Source organism: Mastigoproctus giganteus, chromosome 2 (assembly GCF_048544385.1).
Source record: "Mastigoproctus giganteus isolate SK-2022 chromosome 2, ASM4854438v1, whole genome shotgun sequence".
NCBI lineage: Eukaryota > Metazoa > Arthropoda > Arachnida > Uropygi > Thelyphonidae > Mastigoproctus > Mastigoproctus giganteus.
Window position 1 is genome coordinate 129,471,028 of NC_143576.1, and position 19,861 is coordinate 129,490,888.

At 37.6% G+C, this 19,861-nt stretch overlaps 1 protein-coding gene across 1 annotated transcript in view; it reads right to left on the bottom strand.

Annotated features, from left to right (window-relative positions):
- LOC150089562 (uncharacterized) overlaps window positions 1–19,861 on the bottom strand; it is a 206,655-nt gene that overhangs the window by 135,214 nt on the left and 51,580 nt on the right. Inside the window, exon 6 of the mRNA XM_090390032.1 lies at window positions 8,976–9,167. Within this exon, the coding sequence (XP_090246158.1) occupies window positions 8,976–9,167 (192 nt within the window). The remainder of the gene's footprint in view (window positions 1–8,975; window positions 9,168–19,861) is intronic.

Here is a 19,861-nt window from a genome sequence, read left to right on the forward strand (position 1 = left end):
TAATTAATAGTTCAAATTTGATACTTCATCGTGTGAGTTAAATCATTACTGAGTTGTCAGGTTCTGCACTGATTGGCTGCCTGCTGGCAACATTATAGGTTGGGGTTGGGTTTTATTGGTTGTTATTTGTTATTTTGGTTTTTAGGAGCATTAGCAACTAAGGCCATATTGCTCCGGGATATGCGGTGGTCATTCCCGGACCTTTCCGCATCCTCCATATTTGGTGGTGACGGGCTCGAACCCCGGTCTAATCAAGAAGCGTGTGCTACGCACTGCTGCTCCTTCCCACCTGGCTACGGAGGCGCCTAGGGTTTTATTGGTGCATTAGCAACTAACATTATAGGTACCTCATTGATCACTGCATCAAAAAAAGTCCTATCATAGAAAGTTATTAAGAATATTATATAGCGATATTCCTAAGTCTCATTATAGAAATAATGACTATATAAAGCACAATCATATCTACATCATATAACATTAGCTATATTATAATTTATAAAATTAGTTAGTTTCCAAATCTGCATCAAAATAACATGAAACAAGTTGCTAACAAATTTCTAGAATTCCAGGAGGAAAGTTGGTTATACTGGATTGCAAGTGGCATTTCAAACATAAGTGCATTATTTCTTACTCTAAGAATTTTTGTATAAATTGTATAAAAATGTTAATTTTACTGTTCATGGTTGATTTATTTAACCCAGTGGTTTTCAACTGGGTTGCCACATAATTTGGGTTTAATTTAATTAAACAGATTTTTTTTAAAAATTTATATATTCATTTCGTTATAAAAAGGTTTACAGTATCCATTGTAGTATGCTTTTAATTTTGTGGTGATCTATAACTGATGTTTATTTAGTGCCTCTATATAAAGAATAAAATTATTATTATATAAGTATACATAATTTGTATTATTAATTTTAATTTTGTGTTCATAGTTATTATAATAATATAACTATCATATAACATATTTTTAATATTACACACACACACACACACACACACACACACACAGAGAGAGAGAGAGAGAGAGAGAGAGAGAGAGAGAGAGAGAGAGAGAGAGAGAGAGAGAGAGAGAGAGAGAGAGAGAGAGAGAGAGAGAGAGAGAATTGGATCTAATAGGCAGAAAATTGAGAAGGGGTGCCACAAAATAAAATAAAATAAATTACTTAAGGGTGCCATTATTAAAAAAAGGTTGAAAACCACTGATTTAACCTGTCACCAAAAAGAAATCGCATGACAGGCTTTCTCATTTATTTCTATAATAAGTTAATTTTAAATAGATGCTATGCACATATATAGTAATGCACTTTTAACAGTACTGTTTTTCACATCATATCTTTTCCATCTTATTTTACATAATATCTTTCACATCTTTTAACAACATAAATCTTGTATACATAAATCTTGTACAGTTAGTCCTCATTTAGCATGATAGTTGTGTTCTTAGAAACCCTCATGCAATGCAAAATCGTGCAATATAAACAACAGGCCCTATGGGAAAAACAATTAGGGGCCGACCACCGAATATTGAACACACATTTGTAAACAAACACAATAAATAATCGTAATAAAATACTTACGTATTTTATACTTCCATCTCTTCCAACTCTTTGTGTCTTGATCTAATGGATTTTAATTACACTTCGAGTTGTTCCTGCTATGAAAGTTTTTATTTTCTCTGCATTCTTTCTAATTCTCGGTGTTGCCTCATTTATGCCTGTAGCATGTGCAATATCACATGGTCTTTCATTTCGCTCAAAGCGTTTCACAATTTCATATTTTTTCTCTATCAACAGAGGCGGACTGGCCATAAGCCTTACTGGGGAAACCCCGGTGGGCTGGAGGCCGGTGTGATTTTGGCAATAAACCACAGTATGAGGCCACTACAAATTTTCCCAGGTAAGAATTTTTGGCCTAGTCCGCCTCTGTTTATCGATATTGCTTTTCTTTTTCTTTCTGAATCTGTAGTGTCTTCACCAGGACACTTCCTTTTCACACCTTTTAAGTATTTTACTCATTTTTAGGGAATAAAGCACAATTACAAAATGAGGAGGCACGCTTGATACACATAAACAAAGCTGCACACATGTGGCAACTGAATAAACAACACCGTAAAGGCAGAGATATACTATTAACACCTCACATTTTACTAAAGCAGATTTCTGGGGGTTACTGCCATAAAACAATATAAACAATTTCCAGTTGCCTTTCTGCTAGTGGAATCTGTTATAAACTGGTAGTAAACTCGATCTAATGGCATTTGCGATAATACCAATACTGGAATTGTGTGCGTTTTTATGTTATTATGGTGAAATGTGTTTCCCCTTCACCGATATAAAAAACAAATACATTTTCAGAATCTTCTCTTCATTCCTATCATGTTGCGTTCAGTTGGGGTGATTCCACGTTCGACTGCCATTTCTTGACAACACAAAGACAAATTGTGCATAAGCGAATTCGGTTCATGTTATATACAATATTGTTCCCCTATTTATAGATCGTGTATGATCGAATTCATGTAGTATAAACACGTGTTATATGAGGACTGACCGTATATGATGATTTTTTATGGAATACATAAGATTTAGCTTTTAGTGATATTCAAGATTAATTAAATAAAACCCACTCTTGATAACATAGTTAAGCATTGTTAATAATATTATTCTTTTATTTGTAAATATTAATCATTACATAAAATATATGAGGGGGAGGAGTATACAGTAAATAGTATAAATGCCTAATGGGCCAAATGCTTGAGAAAAATAAGGCAATCTACTATGAACCTTTTCTGGTTTAAGGTCATCATATAATGTGCAATGTTTTATGATGTTGCTTCCTGATACTAGCTGAAGTTCTTTATTGGCCATAACAATATTTAATTATGGCTATAAAAATAATACTATCTAAATATGTCCATGTACAGTATTTATAACCATTACATTTTCAAAATAACAAGATAGATGTTTTTGCCAGAAGTTGAAGATGTGGGAGTAACAGAAACAAAGAAATTCGATATGCTATCTTCAAACCATTCTTTTTATTACCAACAAAAAGGATTGTGAGGATTGAGCACCTTGCAAAATACAAGATATGTTATGGAAGTGTGTCTAATAATAGTGACCTGTTCACCTTTCTGATTACGTTGTATCCAGAAATTGGCAGACTTTGAACTGAAGCTTGAACATGTGCTGTCACATTGAAACCAGAGGGCTGAACTATCAACTGCAAAAACATTTTCCATCAGCAAGGGTTACGAGATGTAAGAATGAGGTGTATGTATTAGAGGACAGACGGTCACACAGAAGATGTGGCCCAATAACATATTCCCCTATGATGCCAACTTTAACCGATCACATATATCTGATAGCACCATCCATGGATGAAGGAAATTGTTTTGTCTATATGTGGCAGTTTTGACAATCAAAAAATGCCATTTCTCATGAGCTGTTTCATCGGTCCAAAGAATATAGCCTAGTTAAGTTTGTATTTGCTTCACCCTGTAGCAGGAACAAATCACAAAACTCCACATGATGAGGGTAATCCACAAACCACAATACTTGAGTATTGGAAAGGTCAGAAAACTGTGTTGCACACCATAGATTAGAGAGTATCTAGATGCAACTCAATGTGACCAAAAAACAAAAAGAAAAAAAAAGAAAAAACACTTTTCATATTAGGAGCTCCTGAGTCCCTAATAGGGAACCAGAGCTTGCTGCCTGGGAGCAGCAAGCCTTAGCTTGTCATACCTAAGAGAACATCTGTGGCAAGCCTCAAGGACAAATGGAGAAATTCAATACTTTGGAACGTAATGGATTTCTCCATTACTTTTGAAAGAACAGATAACTGTCAAATCTAAAACCATTTCAAAACCTTCCATCCAATCAATGATCGATAATATGGATTCTGTCAGTGTTGACTCAATGTTGATATACACTGGTGTTCAAAGAAATTGCATCAGCTAAGAATTTCACATTTCTAACCTTTTTTCGCGATGGTATGTAACATTAATGAGTAGCATCACAAAAAAATATATAAACAATAGATATTTATTAATAGTTAAGGCAAAGCTAAGTAATATTTGACAGGTGCTCTCAAAATATTCCAAAATGAGCATTTGCAACGTTTATACAATAGTTTTGGTAAACACGACAATTATGGCTGAAATGTTATCAGATGCCCTCAATTTGCTTCAGTTTATCATTTTAAATGTAAAACAAAATGAAAAGTTCATCAGATGCAAACTAATATTTAGTTGAACCACCTCTGGCCCTGATGACAGCAGCACACCATTGAGGCATTGACAAAATCAATTTCTGAAGATAATCAACTGATCGTTCATGGTTCCAAACACGAATTATGGCTTCCTGAAGTTCACAAAGGGTCTTTGGTTTCTTTCTGGCAACTGCAGATTCCACATGATGCCAACAATTCTCTACAGGATTCAGGTCCGGGCTGTTTCCTGTCCAGCTAAGAGTTGTAATGAACCGTTCTTCTAACCATTTTTTCACCTGTAACAAATGTAAACACATTACTGTCGAACCACTAATGCAGAAATGAAGCTAAAGTAACTACAGAAGTGCCTACTTACACTTTTCACCTGATGACAAGGAGCAGAGTTGTCCTGAAAGATGCAGTTACTTGGCAGGTTGAAATGGTCTCTATTGGTTGGAATCAATTTGCCTTCCAATATAGCCAGGTATCCACTGGCATTTATGGAAGCTTTTATAAACTGCAGGTGACCTACTCTGCGATAGAAATGCACCCCCCATATCATTTGACTGGTAGGAAATTTCACTGTAGACACCATACAGTCTGGATGGTATTCTTCCCCACGTTTATGGTGAATTGTTTGCCTCCTATCAGAGCCATGCAGGTTGAATTCTTCTCATCCGAGAAAATAACCGACTTCCACTGCTCGGGGGTCCATTTGACATGCTCCTTACACCAAATTAATCAGGCCTTTTTCATTTTTTGTGTGAGGAGGGGCTTCTTCTTAGGAAGACTGGCTATAAGTCCATTTTTGAAGCGATGTCTTCTGACTGTTACTGCACTTGCTACCACTCCTGTATGTTCTTCCCATTCTCTTTTCAGCTCAGATGAAGAAGCCTTACGGTTTTTAAGGCATAATCACTTAAAAATGTGGTCCTGTTTTGGCGTAGAGACTTTTTTGCATCCGGCTCCTTTTTTCATATCAGCAGAACCAGTATTCTTGAGTTTGGAAAGAAATCTGCTCACTGTCGACTGAATACAAGACACTCTATAAGCAATATGACAGGAAGAACATCCTTCCTCACGTAAAGCAACAATAGCACTCTTTCTTCATGGCATCAACTGCACGTAACTCACCATCCTGACACAAGCAAGGAACGACTTCAACTCTTGCAGAGCGTGCTTATATAGCTGAAAGTAACAGCTGATGCAATATTATGTCATCACCTATGCATGTCAATCTTATCTCATGCAATCTGTAAGAAATATTGCCTTATACTTACGTTATTTGGACGACAACTACAACTTTAAGGAGTGATGCACTGTGTGTGAACACTAGTGTATATATTGGCTTAGGTTAGTCATATTTAGACAAATTTGACAGAAAAGGTTGATAAAACTCAAGCAGTTGCCCTTGATATTTCTAAGGCTTTTTTTTTTTTTTTTAATCATGTTTAACATAAAGGTTTTCTAAACAAGCTCCCATCTTATGGACCGCAACTATTTTTTGCAAATGGATAGCTAGTTTCCTACCACCACTTGAGTGTCTGCTCACTCAAGTGATGGTAGGAAAAAACTAATACTAGTTCCCGCCAAGGTTCAGTTCTTTCTCCCACTCTTTTCCCCTTCTTCCACTGACTGGAAGTCCTATCCAGAGTTTTGCTGATGATAGCACACTATATTCCACATTCTAGTTTTGAGAAACCTTGCCATGTACAAACAGCATCAATTTTTTGAAAATCCACAGCATCAATTTTTTGAAAATCCACCCCAACTCCTTAAATGCCAGTCTTCAGGTAATTCTCCAACAGGGCAAAGAAAACTTGTTTAACAACAATCTTTCTTAATCTCAGTTCTGTCTTATTTCTCACAAAATATAGTTCGCTATTCCTATGTTCATCTCTGGGAATTACTCTGACTTGTAATCTCTCTTGGTTTAAGCACATCACAAATATTGCATCCCCTGCATCTAAGAACCTTGTTTTTCTCCGAGTGTTTCTTTTCTTCTAAACAACTACTCACTCTGTACAAATCTCAAATCCACTGTATTTGGAATATTATTCCTGTACCTGGGGTGGTGCTTCTATACTCCATTCAAAATAGGGTAGTTGGGTTAATTAATGACCCATCTCTTACAAGGGCAGTCATGCTAATGATTCATTTGGCATCCATAATTTGACCACTCCATTCTAAATCAGTTACACAGGCCTTAATCAGTCAGAATCCTTTTGCTATTCAACTCCAAACTCATAAAACTAATTCTTCTTCTTCCTCCTCATTTATCTCTTCTACTTCTGTTCTCTGGAACGAATTTCCTTCATATGTCTCCCAAAAATTATAATCCACGGAAATTCAATTCTATCAACAAGTGTCTTCTGCCTTCCCAACCCATGAACAGTATCAAGCACTACAGGTTCTAATGCCTTTCATGTTTGGGGGTTTACTTGAAGGGGAAAAAAAAAAAAACTTGCCATTTGGGAACAAATTCCTAAGGAGGAACATTCATTTTTTAAAAATTAAAGCTAATAAAAAATTAACTCCAATCAACCAAAGTGCAACACTTGTCTTCCCTTGCACTACTTTCTACTGAGAATGAGAGCTGACATTTGTAAATATTATTGCTGATTTTGTAATGAGATTGTTACACTATGATTTATTTAAGATTTATTTAAGAGATCTTGGTTACAGTTTTTATCATACATAAAAAAACATGGTTAAATTTTTTTTAATAGGCCCTAAGTTTTATACACAGCACCTACTGTGCTAATTAGAAATAGAGAGAATTTATTCAATATTTGCTTTTGTAAGCCAAAATTGAACAACTGAAGCTAAAAGGTGCAAGCACTTCTTCAGATTTTCAAGGCTATTTTTTTGGCCACCAGCTATTATAAATTGTCTGCAATTACTTGGAATATTTTAGACAATCCAAACACAAACAACCTTCAAAAGATATATATACACTTATACTCCAAAGAGGCCACTCATAAATGTGTGTACACACACACATATATATATATATATATATATATATATATATATATATATATATGAGTAAAAGGGTTAAATTGACAAAATGTTAATAATGTTCATCCAACACTTGTTATCATAGATTGTACTTATACTGTACTTATAGTAGATTTTCACTGTATACAGTGCAGTCAGTTAGTTAGTTAGTACCTTCTTCTTGTGATTCTAAAATTTATAATCACAAGAAGAAGGTACTAACTAACTAACTGACTGCACTGTATATGGTGAAAATCCACTATAGGTGAATACAGTTTACATTATAAACTGTATTCATCTAGAATTCATAGAAGGTTAAAACATGGATTTATTAATTATTTATCTACACAACCACCAACTGGGAAGACACATTTTTTACACTGATGGATACACTTTTGTGGGCCATTTTTGTAGAATACCTTTTGTTGCCTTGAAATCATGATTCAGTCTCAGAAATCACTGTGCTATCATCAGGAAAATGGTTGCAAAAGGCCTTCAGGGATGGAAAGGAAATAAATCTGAAGGATTAAGTCAGGGGAACATAGCGGATTCAGCAAATTTAACACAAAAATCTAGAATTATAACATGAAAAAAATCTTCAAATGGATCAGACATACATCTGAATAAACAATTAAGGAAGGCTCATTTCACAACAAAAAGGCAAAGTGCTGCAAAATTACATACAACAAACACAAATGGAGAGAAGTTACATCACAAAGACAGCCCAGAAACAGCCAATAACAAAGTTATAAGTTATACAAAAGTGAATTAATAATTTCTTTAAAGCCATCAGTATGGTAAAATGTGAACTGTGTAAAGAGAAAAAGAGATACTCTAATGGAGCAACATTGCAAAAAAAGATGCATTTCATCAGCATTTGATGCCATTTTGACTTGACAGCTACATACAAATAGGGTAGAAATTTTGAGTACTCTAGTTGTGGTGGTGGTGCAATTTTGAATATAGTCAGTGGGGACTACACCATGCTATTCTCAGAAAACTGACACATCACCTTTCTAATAGGTACCTGTTTCCCACTAATTTGATTTCAGGGTCAACCTAAGGTATCCAAGTCTAATCCATAGCCACAAGCCAAGAGAAGTCATTCTCTTGGCTTGTGGCTATGGATTAGACTGATCACAAGTTGTTCTATAAATTCTGTCTTTGCATCGTTTGAAAAGATGATAACAGTCAAAGGATTCATTGTAAAGAAACCTTATATTTGGGCAAGTTGTTATGCATGATTCTTTCCAGAGAGTTAATACTCAGACCAACTTCATGAGCCAATTCATGAACTGTTACATGCAGTGTTCGATTTAATAAATTCCTCCACTTTATTTGCAAAGAATGTGAAACCCTAGAATTCCTATATCATGAGCACTAATATCCCTCCCCATATAAATTCTTCATAGCACTTTCTGACGATATTACAGAATATGAAATCCTCCCCATATAATGCATTTATCTCCCACTGAGTTGTTTTAGGTTTTTACCCTAGGAGAAACAGGAAGCAGATTACAGATCTACCGTTGGCTTCTACTAAGTCACATTTTTCTCTGCCTGTAGACTATAATAAAATAACAAACAATTATAAACAGTTAACACAATTTACACCATTACTATATAGATTATCATCTAACTGACAAAACAAAAAGGTTTCTACAAGTATTCCTTCTGGGTGAATATGTATCTTAGCGGAACAATACTCTTAAAATATTTAATGACTCTAAGGGAGCAGCAGAATCTAAGTGATTATAACTCACCTGAAGAGCTTTTTTTAATGCCTCTTCACTTCTTGTTAAAATTTTATCAGCTTCTTTTTCTTGATTCTCTATTATTGTACGCAAGATAATGTTAGTCATTTCAAATGCAGATAAAAGCTTGTTTAAAATGTCTTGCTTTTCTTTCAAAGCCCAATCATATTTTTTTTTCCATGTCCAAGAATCTTTATCTTCCTAAATTAAATTTAAAAATGCATATTTAATAATTGAATTAATGTTAATTTATTAAAATGAATCATAGAAAAAAATTTGTAAACATATAGGCTGTCTCATTTTTCCAGACCAAAAATTTTTGTTAAATGAGTATCACTTTTATGTCTGGAGTAGGGAGACTATTTTTAAAGTGCTAAGAAAGTACATTGCATATTAACTCAGAAAATTAAAAGTTAATAATTTTATAACAATATACAGGGTGTTCAAAAATACACAGTATAACTTCAGGAATGAGTTCCTTATATGTAGACAAAAATATTTTATATCAACAGTTCCGGAAATGCTTGGTTTCCGAGTTTTGAAGGTCTGTCTATGACTGTTCACACCACCTTATGAACATAGGACAACTGTTCACATCACCTTATAGTAATTGTTCAAAATGTCCACCTTCTGCCTGAATACAGGCCTCGCATCAACGTCTCATGGACTCGCGAAGATGATGCCAAATTCCTGGCATGTTTCGTATTATCTCACAATATTTTGTGAGATAATACGAAAGTTTACTGTGAAAGTTTTGGATTCCGTCTCATGTGAACTGTGCTTCATCTGTGAATATCACTAAGGCAGGAAAGTGAGGAGTTGTACCACACTGCTGCAAGAACCACTGGCAGAACATTACTCGTGCAGGGTAATCTGCTAGTGACAAGGCCTGTACCCATTGCAGATGGTAAGGATACAGTTGTTCTCGCAACACTTTCCAAATAGTCGAACCTTGAACAGCCAGTTGCATTGCTATTCTGCGTGTGCTGATTTCAGGAGTGGCATGCACCACATCCAAAATCTCCTCCTCTACTTCAGGAGTCGTATATCTTGGTCGTCCTCTGTCGGCAGCACGAGGTGTAAAAGTCCCATGTTCACAAAGGCAGCAATGGATACTTTCAAACATTTTCCTGTCTGGACATCTTCATTCTGGGAACCTTTCGTGTACAAACGACGAGCCTCCAGAGCACTGCCGTCCGCCAAACTGTACGTAAAGTGCATATCCGCTTGCTCCTGATTTGAGTACATGGTCAGAATAGAAAACCACCAGATTCCGTCAGTATCTTGTGATGAAGGAAATCGCCTGCGGGAGATAAGACATTCTGATTAATAACTTGGGAACCAAGCATTTCCAGAACTGTGTTGATGTGTTGATATAAAATATTTTTATTGTCTACATATGAGGAACTCATTCCTGAATTTATGCCATGTGTTTTTGAGACACCCTGTATATTTTGATATGATTATAACAAATCTTATATTTTAAAAGCAACCTTGGAAAAGCTTTTTAACTGATATTTTATGTGAATTTCAAGATAAGCTTAATAAGCTTATAGATGCACATAAAAACAGCAACTCAAAAAAATATTAAAAACTTTGGGAGAGAAAATCTGGAAACAGTGGGACCAAAGACAGGTACTACACTACTGGACAATTAAGGCCATGAGCTAATAGCATAATGGATTTGTGGTGGCTCAAATCACTGCTTCAATATGACATGGCATGGAGCCAACAACATGTTTAAAATGGATGTGAAAATATTGGATCCTCCATGTAATAAAAATACCCATGATTACTGGAGGAGGAATCACGTAAACTGAGTGTTAAGATAATTTGTTGAAAATTCAGTGCATGACAATTTGGTTTATGATAACTCAATCAAACACAATTCAAAGCATATGACAATTCAGTGAGCATGGCAATTTGGCATACAGAGATCAGAAATTAAGAAAAATCAATGAAGTAAAGTCTGGGAAACCAAAAAAAAAAAAAAAAAAAAAAAAAAAAACTTTGTTGTCTTAGAAAGGAGGAATGCAGAAATGGAGAAAATAAGGTGGGAAAATTTTTTTTATCTAATTATTTTGTGTAAAAGTATTCAGGTTGATACTACACTAGTGACATGGATTAGTTGAGCGTGTAGAGTGTTAGATAACATTTGTTGAGAGAGCTTCTAGATGTAAAAAAAAAACCCTTAATAAATAAGATTAATTCTAACAGGTAGGTTCCTAAGTGCATATATGCCTATTAACTTCAGCATGTTCATCCATATAGTAAAAATTATTTTAGGTCATTTATTTTATTTATTTATTTTTTTTAACATAGCTAATGCAGTTGAAGCCCATACTGTTTCTATTAGCATGAATTGATTGAAAGTTGGGAAACCAGAAGAAAGTTACTGGCACAGAAAACAGATGAAAGGAAAATAAATGAAAATGGTCACTGTGAAAGTTACCAAAGCTTATACTATTCTAGTAACATGGACTAGTTGAGGATTGGAAAATCAGAAAACAACTTATTAATGCAGAAACCACAGGAAATGAAGTAGTTTTGGATTTAACTGATGCTTTGGCTCTCAGGAACTCTGGCCAATTTGGGTCTTTAAATGAGTGATTGCAATCCCTCTTACACATGCTTAGAGTTGGGGCACTGAGGAGGACTAGCATTGTTCGGGCAAACCAAGTATACATGTCCTGTGGTGGCACAATGTCCACAGGTATTGGTTCCTGTCGGCAGGTCTTTGCCGAGTGGCCGTACCTAAGACAATTAAAGCATCTAGATGTCACCATAAAGTCTTTTGTTTTATGCGCCGACCACTGGAGAAAGATACTCCAGTGGGTTTATGATTCTCTTTCTTATGAGCTCAGTTCTTTCTTCTTCTTTGGTCCTTAGCTGGTGGCAGGAGGAGGCGGCTGTCCACACAACCAGTACGCTGCTGTAGGTGCCGCAGGGTTTCGGACTTGCTCTGTGATGTTCTTCCATGCTTTACGATCCATGGCGTCAGTCCTGGCCTGATTAAGGTCGAGACGTCGGCTCTTCAGGTCATTTTCCACTTGCTTGGCCCACGTTTTCCTAGGCACGGTCCGTTGAATGCTCCATTGGGTGGGTTGTCTCCAAAGGAGTGTGAATGGTATTCTATTCGCGCCCATTCTACATATGTGGCCAAACCATCTAAGCCTTCACTTCTGGATTTGGTCGGCGATCGTTGGTTGCTGTTGGCATCTGGTGTGGATGGTATCATTAGTGATGCGGTCGCGAAGTGAGATGCCCAGGATCTGCCTCAGGCATCGCATTTGGAATATCTCAAGTTTGTTTAAATCTAGCTTGAGACAAATCCATGTTTCCGATCCGTAAAGGAGAATGGGCAGGATCAAAGTCCGGAAGAGTCGGATTTTAGTCTTTGAGGAAATGTTGGTCCTCTTCCACAGACACCATTTGAGCGAGGTGAACGCAGTGGCCGCCTGTCCAATTCTGCTGTGGATCTCCACGGTGGATGCAACTTTCTTCTCCTGGACCAGCAACCCAAGGTATTTAAAGTCCTGCACTTGCTCGGTCTGGACGCCTTCGAGATAGATGGTGGCTTGCGACCCATCAGGGCCTTTGTCTTATCAGCATCATCATCAGCCATTTTCAATCCACTGCAGGATGAAGGCCTCTCCAGCAACTTTCCAGTTCCTTCTGTTTTGAGCACTGGCCATCCATTTACTACTCAAAAACTCATGAATTTCATCTATCCATCTCCGCCTTTGTCTTCCAGGTTTTCTTCTAGCTCCTCTTGGGTACCATTCTGTTATTTTCTTAGTCCATCTGTCATCATGTCTTCGAGCTATGTGTCCTGCCCAAGACCATTTTAGTTCTTTAGTTTTGATAAGAATGTCCTTTACTTGAGTTTGCTGCCTAATCCATGTGTTTCTCTTCTTATCTAACAGTCTGATTCCCAATATAATTCGTTCCATTCTTCGCTGTGTAGTTCTTAGCTTCTCTTCCATTCTTTTGGTGAGTGCCCAAGTTTCACTTCCATAAGTCATGGTGGGGAGTATACATTGATTCATTATTTTACGTTTCAGACAAACTGGGATATTGCTCTTCAGTATGTGACTATATTTCCTGAATGCTATCCATCCAAAATTTATTCTTCCCTTGACTTCCAGCCATTTATCATTATTACAGCTAATAACTTGTCCCAGATAAGTATATGACTCCACCTTTTCAATTACTGCTCCTTCAATCATTATTTCCCTTTCCGTGGCATACTTGTTCATCATTACTTTTGTTTTAGCCATATTCATCTTTAGTCCAAAATCCTTACTAACTGTGCATAACTGATTAAGATTTTCCTCTAATTCTTTGGGATCGTGGCTTATGACCACAATGTCATCTGCAAATCGTAAATGGTTTAGGTACTCTCCGTTCACATTGACTCCTTTCTGCGACCAGTCTAATCTTCTGAAAGCTTCCTCAAGGGCAGCAGTAAACAGCTTCGGAGATATTGTGTCTCCTTGTCGAACTCCTTTCTTGATTTTAAATTTGCTACTGTCTTTGTCTAGTCTAATAAAGGATGTAGCACTCTCATATATTTTCTTCAAAATCATAATATATGGAGTATCTATGCCTTGTCTTTCCAGTGCCCGAAACATTGCCTTATGCTGTATGGAGTCAAATGCCTTTTCATAATCCACAAATGCCAGGCATAATGGTGTTTTATATTCATTTGCTTTCTCCATTAGCTGTGATATTACGTGAAGGTGATCCATAGTTGAGAATCCTGTCCTAAAGCCAGCTTGCTCTTTCGGTTGATTCTCATCAAGTATTCTTTCTAATCTGTTAGTAATGACCCTTGTGAACAACTTGTAGATATGGGATAACAAGCTAATTGGTCTATAATTTCCAATTTCTGATTTATCTCCTTTCTTATGCAGCAAAACTATGATTGCATTATTCCACTGCTTAGGCATCGCACCTTTTCTAATGCACTTTGTGAAGAGCCTTGCCAGTTTTTGTGTTATGTCTCTTCCTGCCAATTTTAACAACTCTACAGTAACTTCATCTTCCCCCGGGGCTTTCCGATTCTTCATTTTCTTCAATGCATGTTCTACCTCATCAGGAAGAATATCGGGTATGTTGTATGTGTTGCTACTTTGCAATCCATCTTCCCCACTGCTGGTATCATTCCCTCGCTCCTTGTATAATTCTCTATAGTAGTCTTCTGCTATTTGAATTATGCCTCCTCTGCTGTTTATAAGTATACCATCGCTATTCTTCAGTTTCAGTATCATTTGTCTTTCTGTATTACTGCTCATGGCTGCCGATTTAAATCCTTTGTTTTCCCTTAATGCTTGTTCTACTTTTCTTTTGTTAAATCTTCTTATGTCCTCTCTGAGTCTCTTTCTAATGGCTTTGCATAACTCAGTATACTCAATTTTCTCCCTGTCAGTATTTTTCTTGCTCTTTATTTGTTGTCTTCGGTTCATCATGACAAGTGTTTCTTGACTAATTTTTTCTTCTTTGGATTTCTGTTTCCCTATAGGTTTCTTGGGCTTTATCACTTTCAAAAAGTTGTAATATTCCTCGTCGATATCTTGGTCCTCAGCAGTCTGCAGAAGTTCATACTTGTTCTTAAGTTCCAGTACATACTGCTTTTTCTCCTCTTCTGTTATCTCAAAGACCTTTGTATTATTTATTCGAGTCAGTTTTTTCCTTTCCTTTCCTACATCTATATCAAGTGTACATCTTACCATTCTGTGATCACTTCCAACATTTACCTTATTCAGGACGGTAACATCAGTCACAATATATCTTCTGTTAGTGAGGATGAAGTGGATTTCATTAGTTGTTAATCCATTTGGACTCTTCCATGTCCACTTTCTGTTCACCCTTTTCTTGAAAAAAGTGTTCATTACTGACATTCCTTGAGATTCTGCAAATTCCACAAGTCTTTCACCTCTTTTATTTCTTTCACCAATTCCAAAATTTCCTATAGTTCCTCTTTCTGCGCTGTTTTGCCTTTTTCCAACCTTAGCATTGAAGTCCCCCATAATAATAGTGTAGTGGGTTTTCTGCTCATCTAGAAGACTCTCAATTTCAGTGTACATTTCTTCAACCTCTTCATCATCATGACTCGATGTTGGTGCATAAATCATTATAATCTTTAGCTTGTACCTCTTAGAAATCTTGAGTATTAGTCTTGACACCCTTGGTGGTGTACTTTTGAATTCCAAAATGTTTTTAAAATCTTTATGGACCAGAAACCCAACTCCACCTTCACTCCTTTCACTGTTTCCATTGGTGTACAGCAGATTTCCACTTGATAAACTTATAAGTGATTCATTTCTTCTTCTTGTTTCAGCCAAACCGATGATATTCCAATTCACATTTTCTAATTCCTTTTCCAGCTCTAATATCCTGTCTTCACCGATGAGTGATCTTATGTTATAACAGGCCAAGTTCAATTTCCGTGCATGGCAGCCTGGTCGTACCCAGAGATTCTTAGCACCCTCTGCTTCCACTCTGATCCTCTCGCTGCCGTAAGAGGGAGAGTGAAAGCTGCTGGGGACTGAGGGCCATTTGTTTCGTCGTGCTCTCATTGCTGGAGGGTTTGGTCTTTTCCTCTTCACGCTGACCAGGCGTCTTGAAGAGAACCACTCTACACGTTCGTTGCCACCTAAGTGACGTAACAGGGCTTACCATCGAGAAGGTGTGCATGAGTGGATTTTAGGGAGGCAGGCCAACCGGACTTCTCCTAAATCTTCTGTAATAGATAGATATTGGATCCATCAGTGTTTTAGGCTGAGTGTCTGATAACACACAGGATACCTGTTCCCCTCTAAGCCCCGTCTTATCAGCATTGATCTTCAACCCTATGGCCGGTCAATGCAGGCAATGTTGTAGAGGATGTCCGTGGCTTCAGCGTCGTTTCCGGCAAAGATAGCACTATCATCGGCAAACATCAAGTCAGTCACATAGTGATCCTTGCCATATTGTATACCCCGTCTGTTGCTGAATGCTTGCCTCATAATGGCGTCGACCACGATGTTAAAAAGCAACGGGGAGGCCACGTCCCCTTGGCAAACTCCAGTTTGGATGGTAAATTCCTCAGATAAATCGTTCTGGATGCATACCTGGCTGGTTAAACCATTGTATGCAGTTTGGAGGAGTGTGATGACTTCAGTAATCACACTATGAGCTCAGTTACTTCAATCACCCAGTTCAGCAGGCCTTTGCTCCTTGACTTGGTCAAGAATCTGAATTTTGCAGCATTCTGTGCCTCCTGCAGAGTCATATCAAGACTACTCAGGGTTTTTGTTATATATCTCATCTGTGATGTTGTCCTTGGTCAGGTCTTTAGAGATGTTGTAAATTATCATGGTGATCCCAGTCTTTTGGGGACCCCCATGTTCAGATTCAGGTCTTTCAACTTTGATGGCATCTTTATCTTTTCTGCTTCAGAGGAAGAGGCTGTTTCTATAAGTACTCCATTTTCTCTGATGCATCTTACACTTTTAATTCTTATTTCCTTTAGATCTTCCTTCAGCAGTGTCGTTATGCTGTTCTTCACCTCCTCGCTTGTTTTTGCCACTGATTGGTCAGTTGCCTTAATCAGGATGATGTTGTTTCCTGGGTCTTTCTATTGTCTTTGAACTTCCTCCAATGCTGGGTCTTTGGTTGCCTTGGGCATTGAGGTAACCTGGATAAAGGTTGGCAGAGCAACCTGGAACCGTGCTGTCTTTTTTTTTCTTGCAGTGTCGGCTTCAGGGAGGCATTCTCTACCTGTAGCTTGTGGATGATCTCCATTTTTGCCCAAATGTTATCAATGTCGAGAACCACTTTCCCCGACACTATCTGATCTTCCTTCAGTTTGTCTAAGAGGGTGGTCCGAAGTGAAAAGATACCACCCAACAGGACTCCCAACCGCATCAGCCGGTTGGGAGTCCTGTTGGGTGGTATCACTAACCTCAGTTGCAGAAGAGCTTTGGGTAGGTGGGAAGGAGTTCAGAGGATCTGCACCTCCTGTGCACTGAGTTGTGGGATGTCCTTGTGTGTGAGTTTCTCCAAGAAGACTCTATGGTTGGGGGGTCTCCTTGTGAGTTGGTAGAGGCAGCACACGTGACTCCGGAAAGTTCAGGTTTCTTGTGTGCTGGCATAATAAGTTACTGTTTGTTGTTAGTGTGTAGGTGGTACAGTTCTAGTCAGGTCCACAAGTCCTTGGACAAAAGGCACAGTTCAAAATAATGGAGTAATAAGTAAGTGCTTAGGCTGTACACAGCAGAATTCATGGTAGACATAGGAATTGGGGTAATTAAGGACATTAATTACAACAGAACGAATAATGCGGAGAGGCAAAAATTTATGGCTGATAGAGAGAGAGAGAGGTAAAGGGCCCTCTGTCTGCAGGATAGTTTAGATTTTTTCCATGTTAAGAATTTGGCGAGAAATGGTGGGTTGAATTCTTCCTATATGCCGACATCAGCGAGCCACGTGACCATTCGCCAAGACAATTTCTAAAATGCATACAAGGCAAAAATAATAAAATGATACATATGGGATAGAGAAAGGTCCTCTCTATCTGACAGTATATCAGTTGTTTTTTCCCCTTGAAACAGAGGAGCAAAAAATGCATAGAAATCGCTATATATACAATGCTATACAATGACCAAGTGATGCGATTGGAAACATGAAATACTACTGAAAAAAACATAAAGCTTACAAAATAAGATTGCTCCTATAAAGATAAATGAACATACATGTGGTGAAAATAAGAAAATAAGAAATATTTATATGCAGAATATTAAAAGAAATCAGCCCTCAAAAAACACAAAGTGATCATTCTTTGTTTACCGAACATAGAAATGCTCACAATGTGTTCAAAGAAGGAAAACAGAAATATTACTATGTAGTAAATATGAAAATATATTGAAACAAATACAAAAATAATCATGGATTGTTTGATATAATAGACGGGTTGACTACTCATGATCATGCTAAGGTAGGTGATAAACTGAATGAGTATTTTGGATCTACATTCACACGAGGAGTTATTTAATGAGGGGAATGCCAGAAGTTTATCAAACTTTAACAGGGAGCTACATGATTTTGTCATAACTGAGAGCAAAGTAGAGGAGAAATTGTTGATGTTAAACATAAGGAAGGCCCCTGGGGTCAATGTTAGCATTAGTAGAGGCATATGGTGCAAGAAAGCAAGCTTAGGCAGCATCAGCCAAAAAAAAAAAAAAAAAAAAAAACCACTTCCATTTCACACCTCCGTTCGTTCGAAATACCTGTCCATCTAAGCCTTAAATTTATTTAGGCTATCAACTTCCACAACAAGGGATGGAAGTCTGTTCCACCAACCAACTACCCGCTGGTTAAAGGCAAATTTCCACACATCTATCCTACATTTGTCTTTCCTCAATCTCAATTTATGCCCTCTCAGGTGATTATTCTGAGCAAGAGGAAGAATCCCATCAGTATTGAGCATGCTCAAACCATTCAAACTTTATACACCTCTATCAGATCACCTCGCCTTGTCTCCAGACACTGTAATTTGCAAAACTTACGCCTTTCTTCGAAAGAGCAACCCTTTGTTCCATACACTAATCTTGTTGCCCTTCTCTATACTTGTTCCAGCAGCTCTACATCATTCTTGAAATGAGGCCTCCAGACCTGTATACAGTACTCAACCTGACCATTGCTTTATACAAGGGAATAATCACCTCCTTATCTCTGCTAGAAAAATTCCTGTATATCATTGACAAGACACCATCAGCTACTCTTGCAGCCCATCTGCACTGCTCACAAAACGTCATATGTGCCTGCACAATTACCCCAGGTCCTTTTCATTCTCTACCACTGTCAGTGTAGTACCACAGAGTTGATACGTTGCTCTGGGGTTGCTGTTTCCCACATGTAGTACTTTACATTTGTCAATGTTAAACTCCATTTGCCACCTCTCAGCCCATCTGCTCAACCTTTCCAGATCCTGTTGCAGCAGCATAGCATCAGTAGTGTTCTTAACAACCCTGTCAAGCTTTGTATTGCCTGCAAACGTGGACATTAAGCTTGATATACCATCATCAATATCATTTATAAATACAGAAAACAATAATGGACCCAACACTGAACCCTGAGGGACTCCACTAATAACATTAGTCCACGATGAGCAGTATCCATTGATTATCACTCTCTGTCTTCTCCCCTTCAACCACCCCTTTATCCATAGCAGCAATTTGCCTCCAATGCCACACTGCTCGAATTTGTGCAGCAGTCTTCCATGTGCAACAGTATCAAAAGCCTTTCTATGATCCAAATATATAATATCAAAGTTATTCCCCGTATCCAGTTCTTTTGTGACTGCATCCTAGTATCCAATCAAATTGGTCAGGCAAGACTTTCCCTGAACAAAACCATGCTGTGTCCGAGCTATAACTGAAGTCTTGTCTAGATGGTCCAGCAGTGCTTCTTTAACCAGTGCTTCCATTAATTTTCCTAGAACAGAAGTTAAACTCACAGGTCTATAATTACTTGTGTCAGCCTTTGATCCTCCTTTGTGAATTGGGGTCACATTTGCACATCTCCAGTCTATGGGTACCTCCCCCAAGTCCAAGGAAGCTCTCATAATTATGGCTAAGGGTTTGCTTACTTCCTTTGCTGCCTCCTTTAATATAACTGGATAGATCCCATCTAGCCCAGGTGCCTTTCTTGTGTTTATCTTCAACAAATTTTCCTCCACTTTATTCTCAGTTATTACAAGATTATTTAGCTTACTGCCAGAGTTGAATACACCTCTGGCATTCCTCTCACTGAATAACTCCTCATGTTTGAATTTTGATGCAAAATATTCATGTAGTTTGTTAGCTACTTGAGCAGGATCATCAACAGTTGTTTGTTGTTGTTGTTTGGTT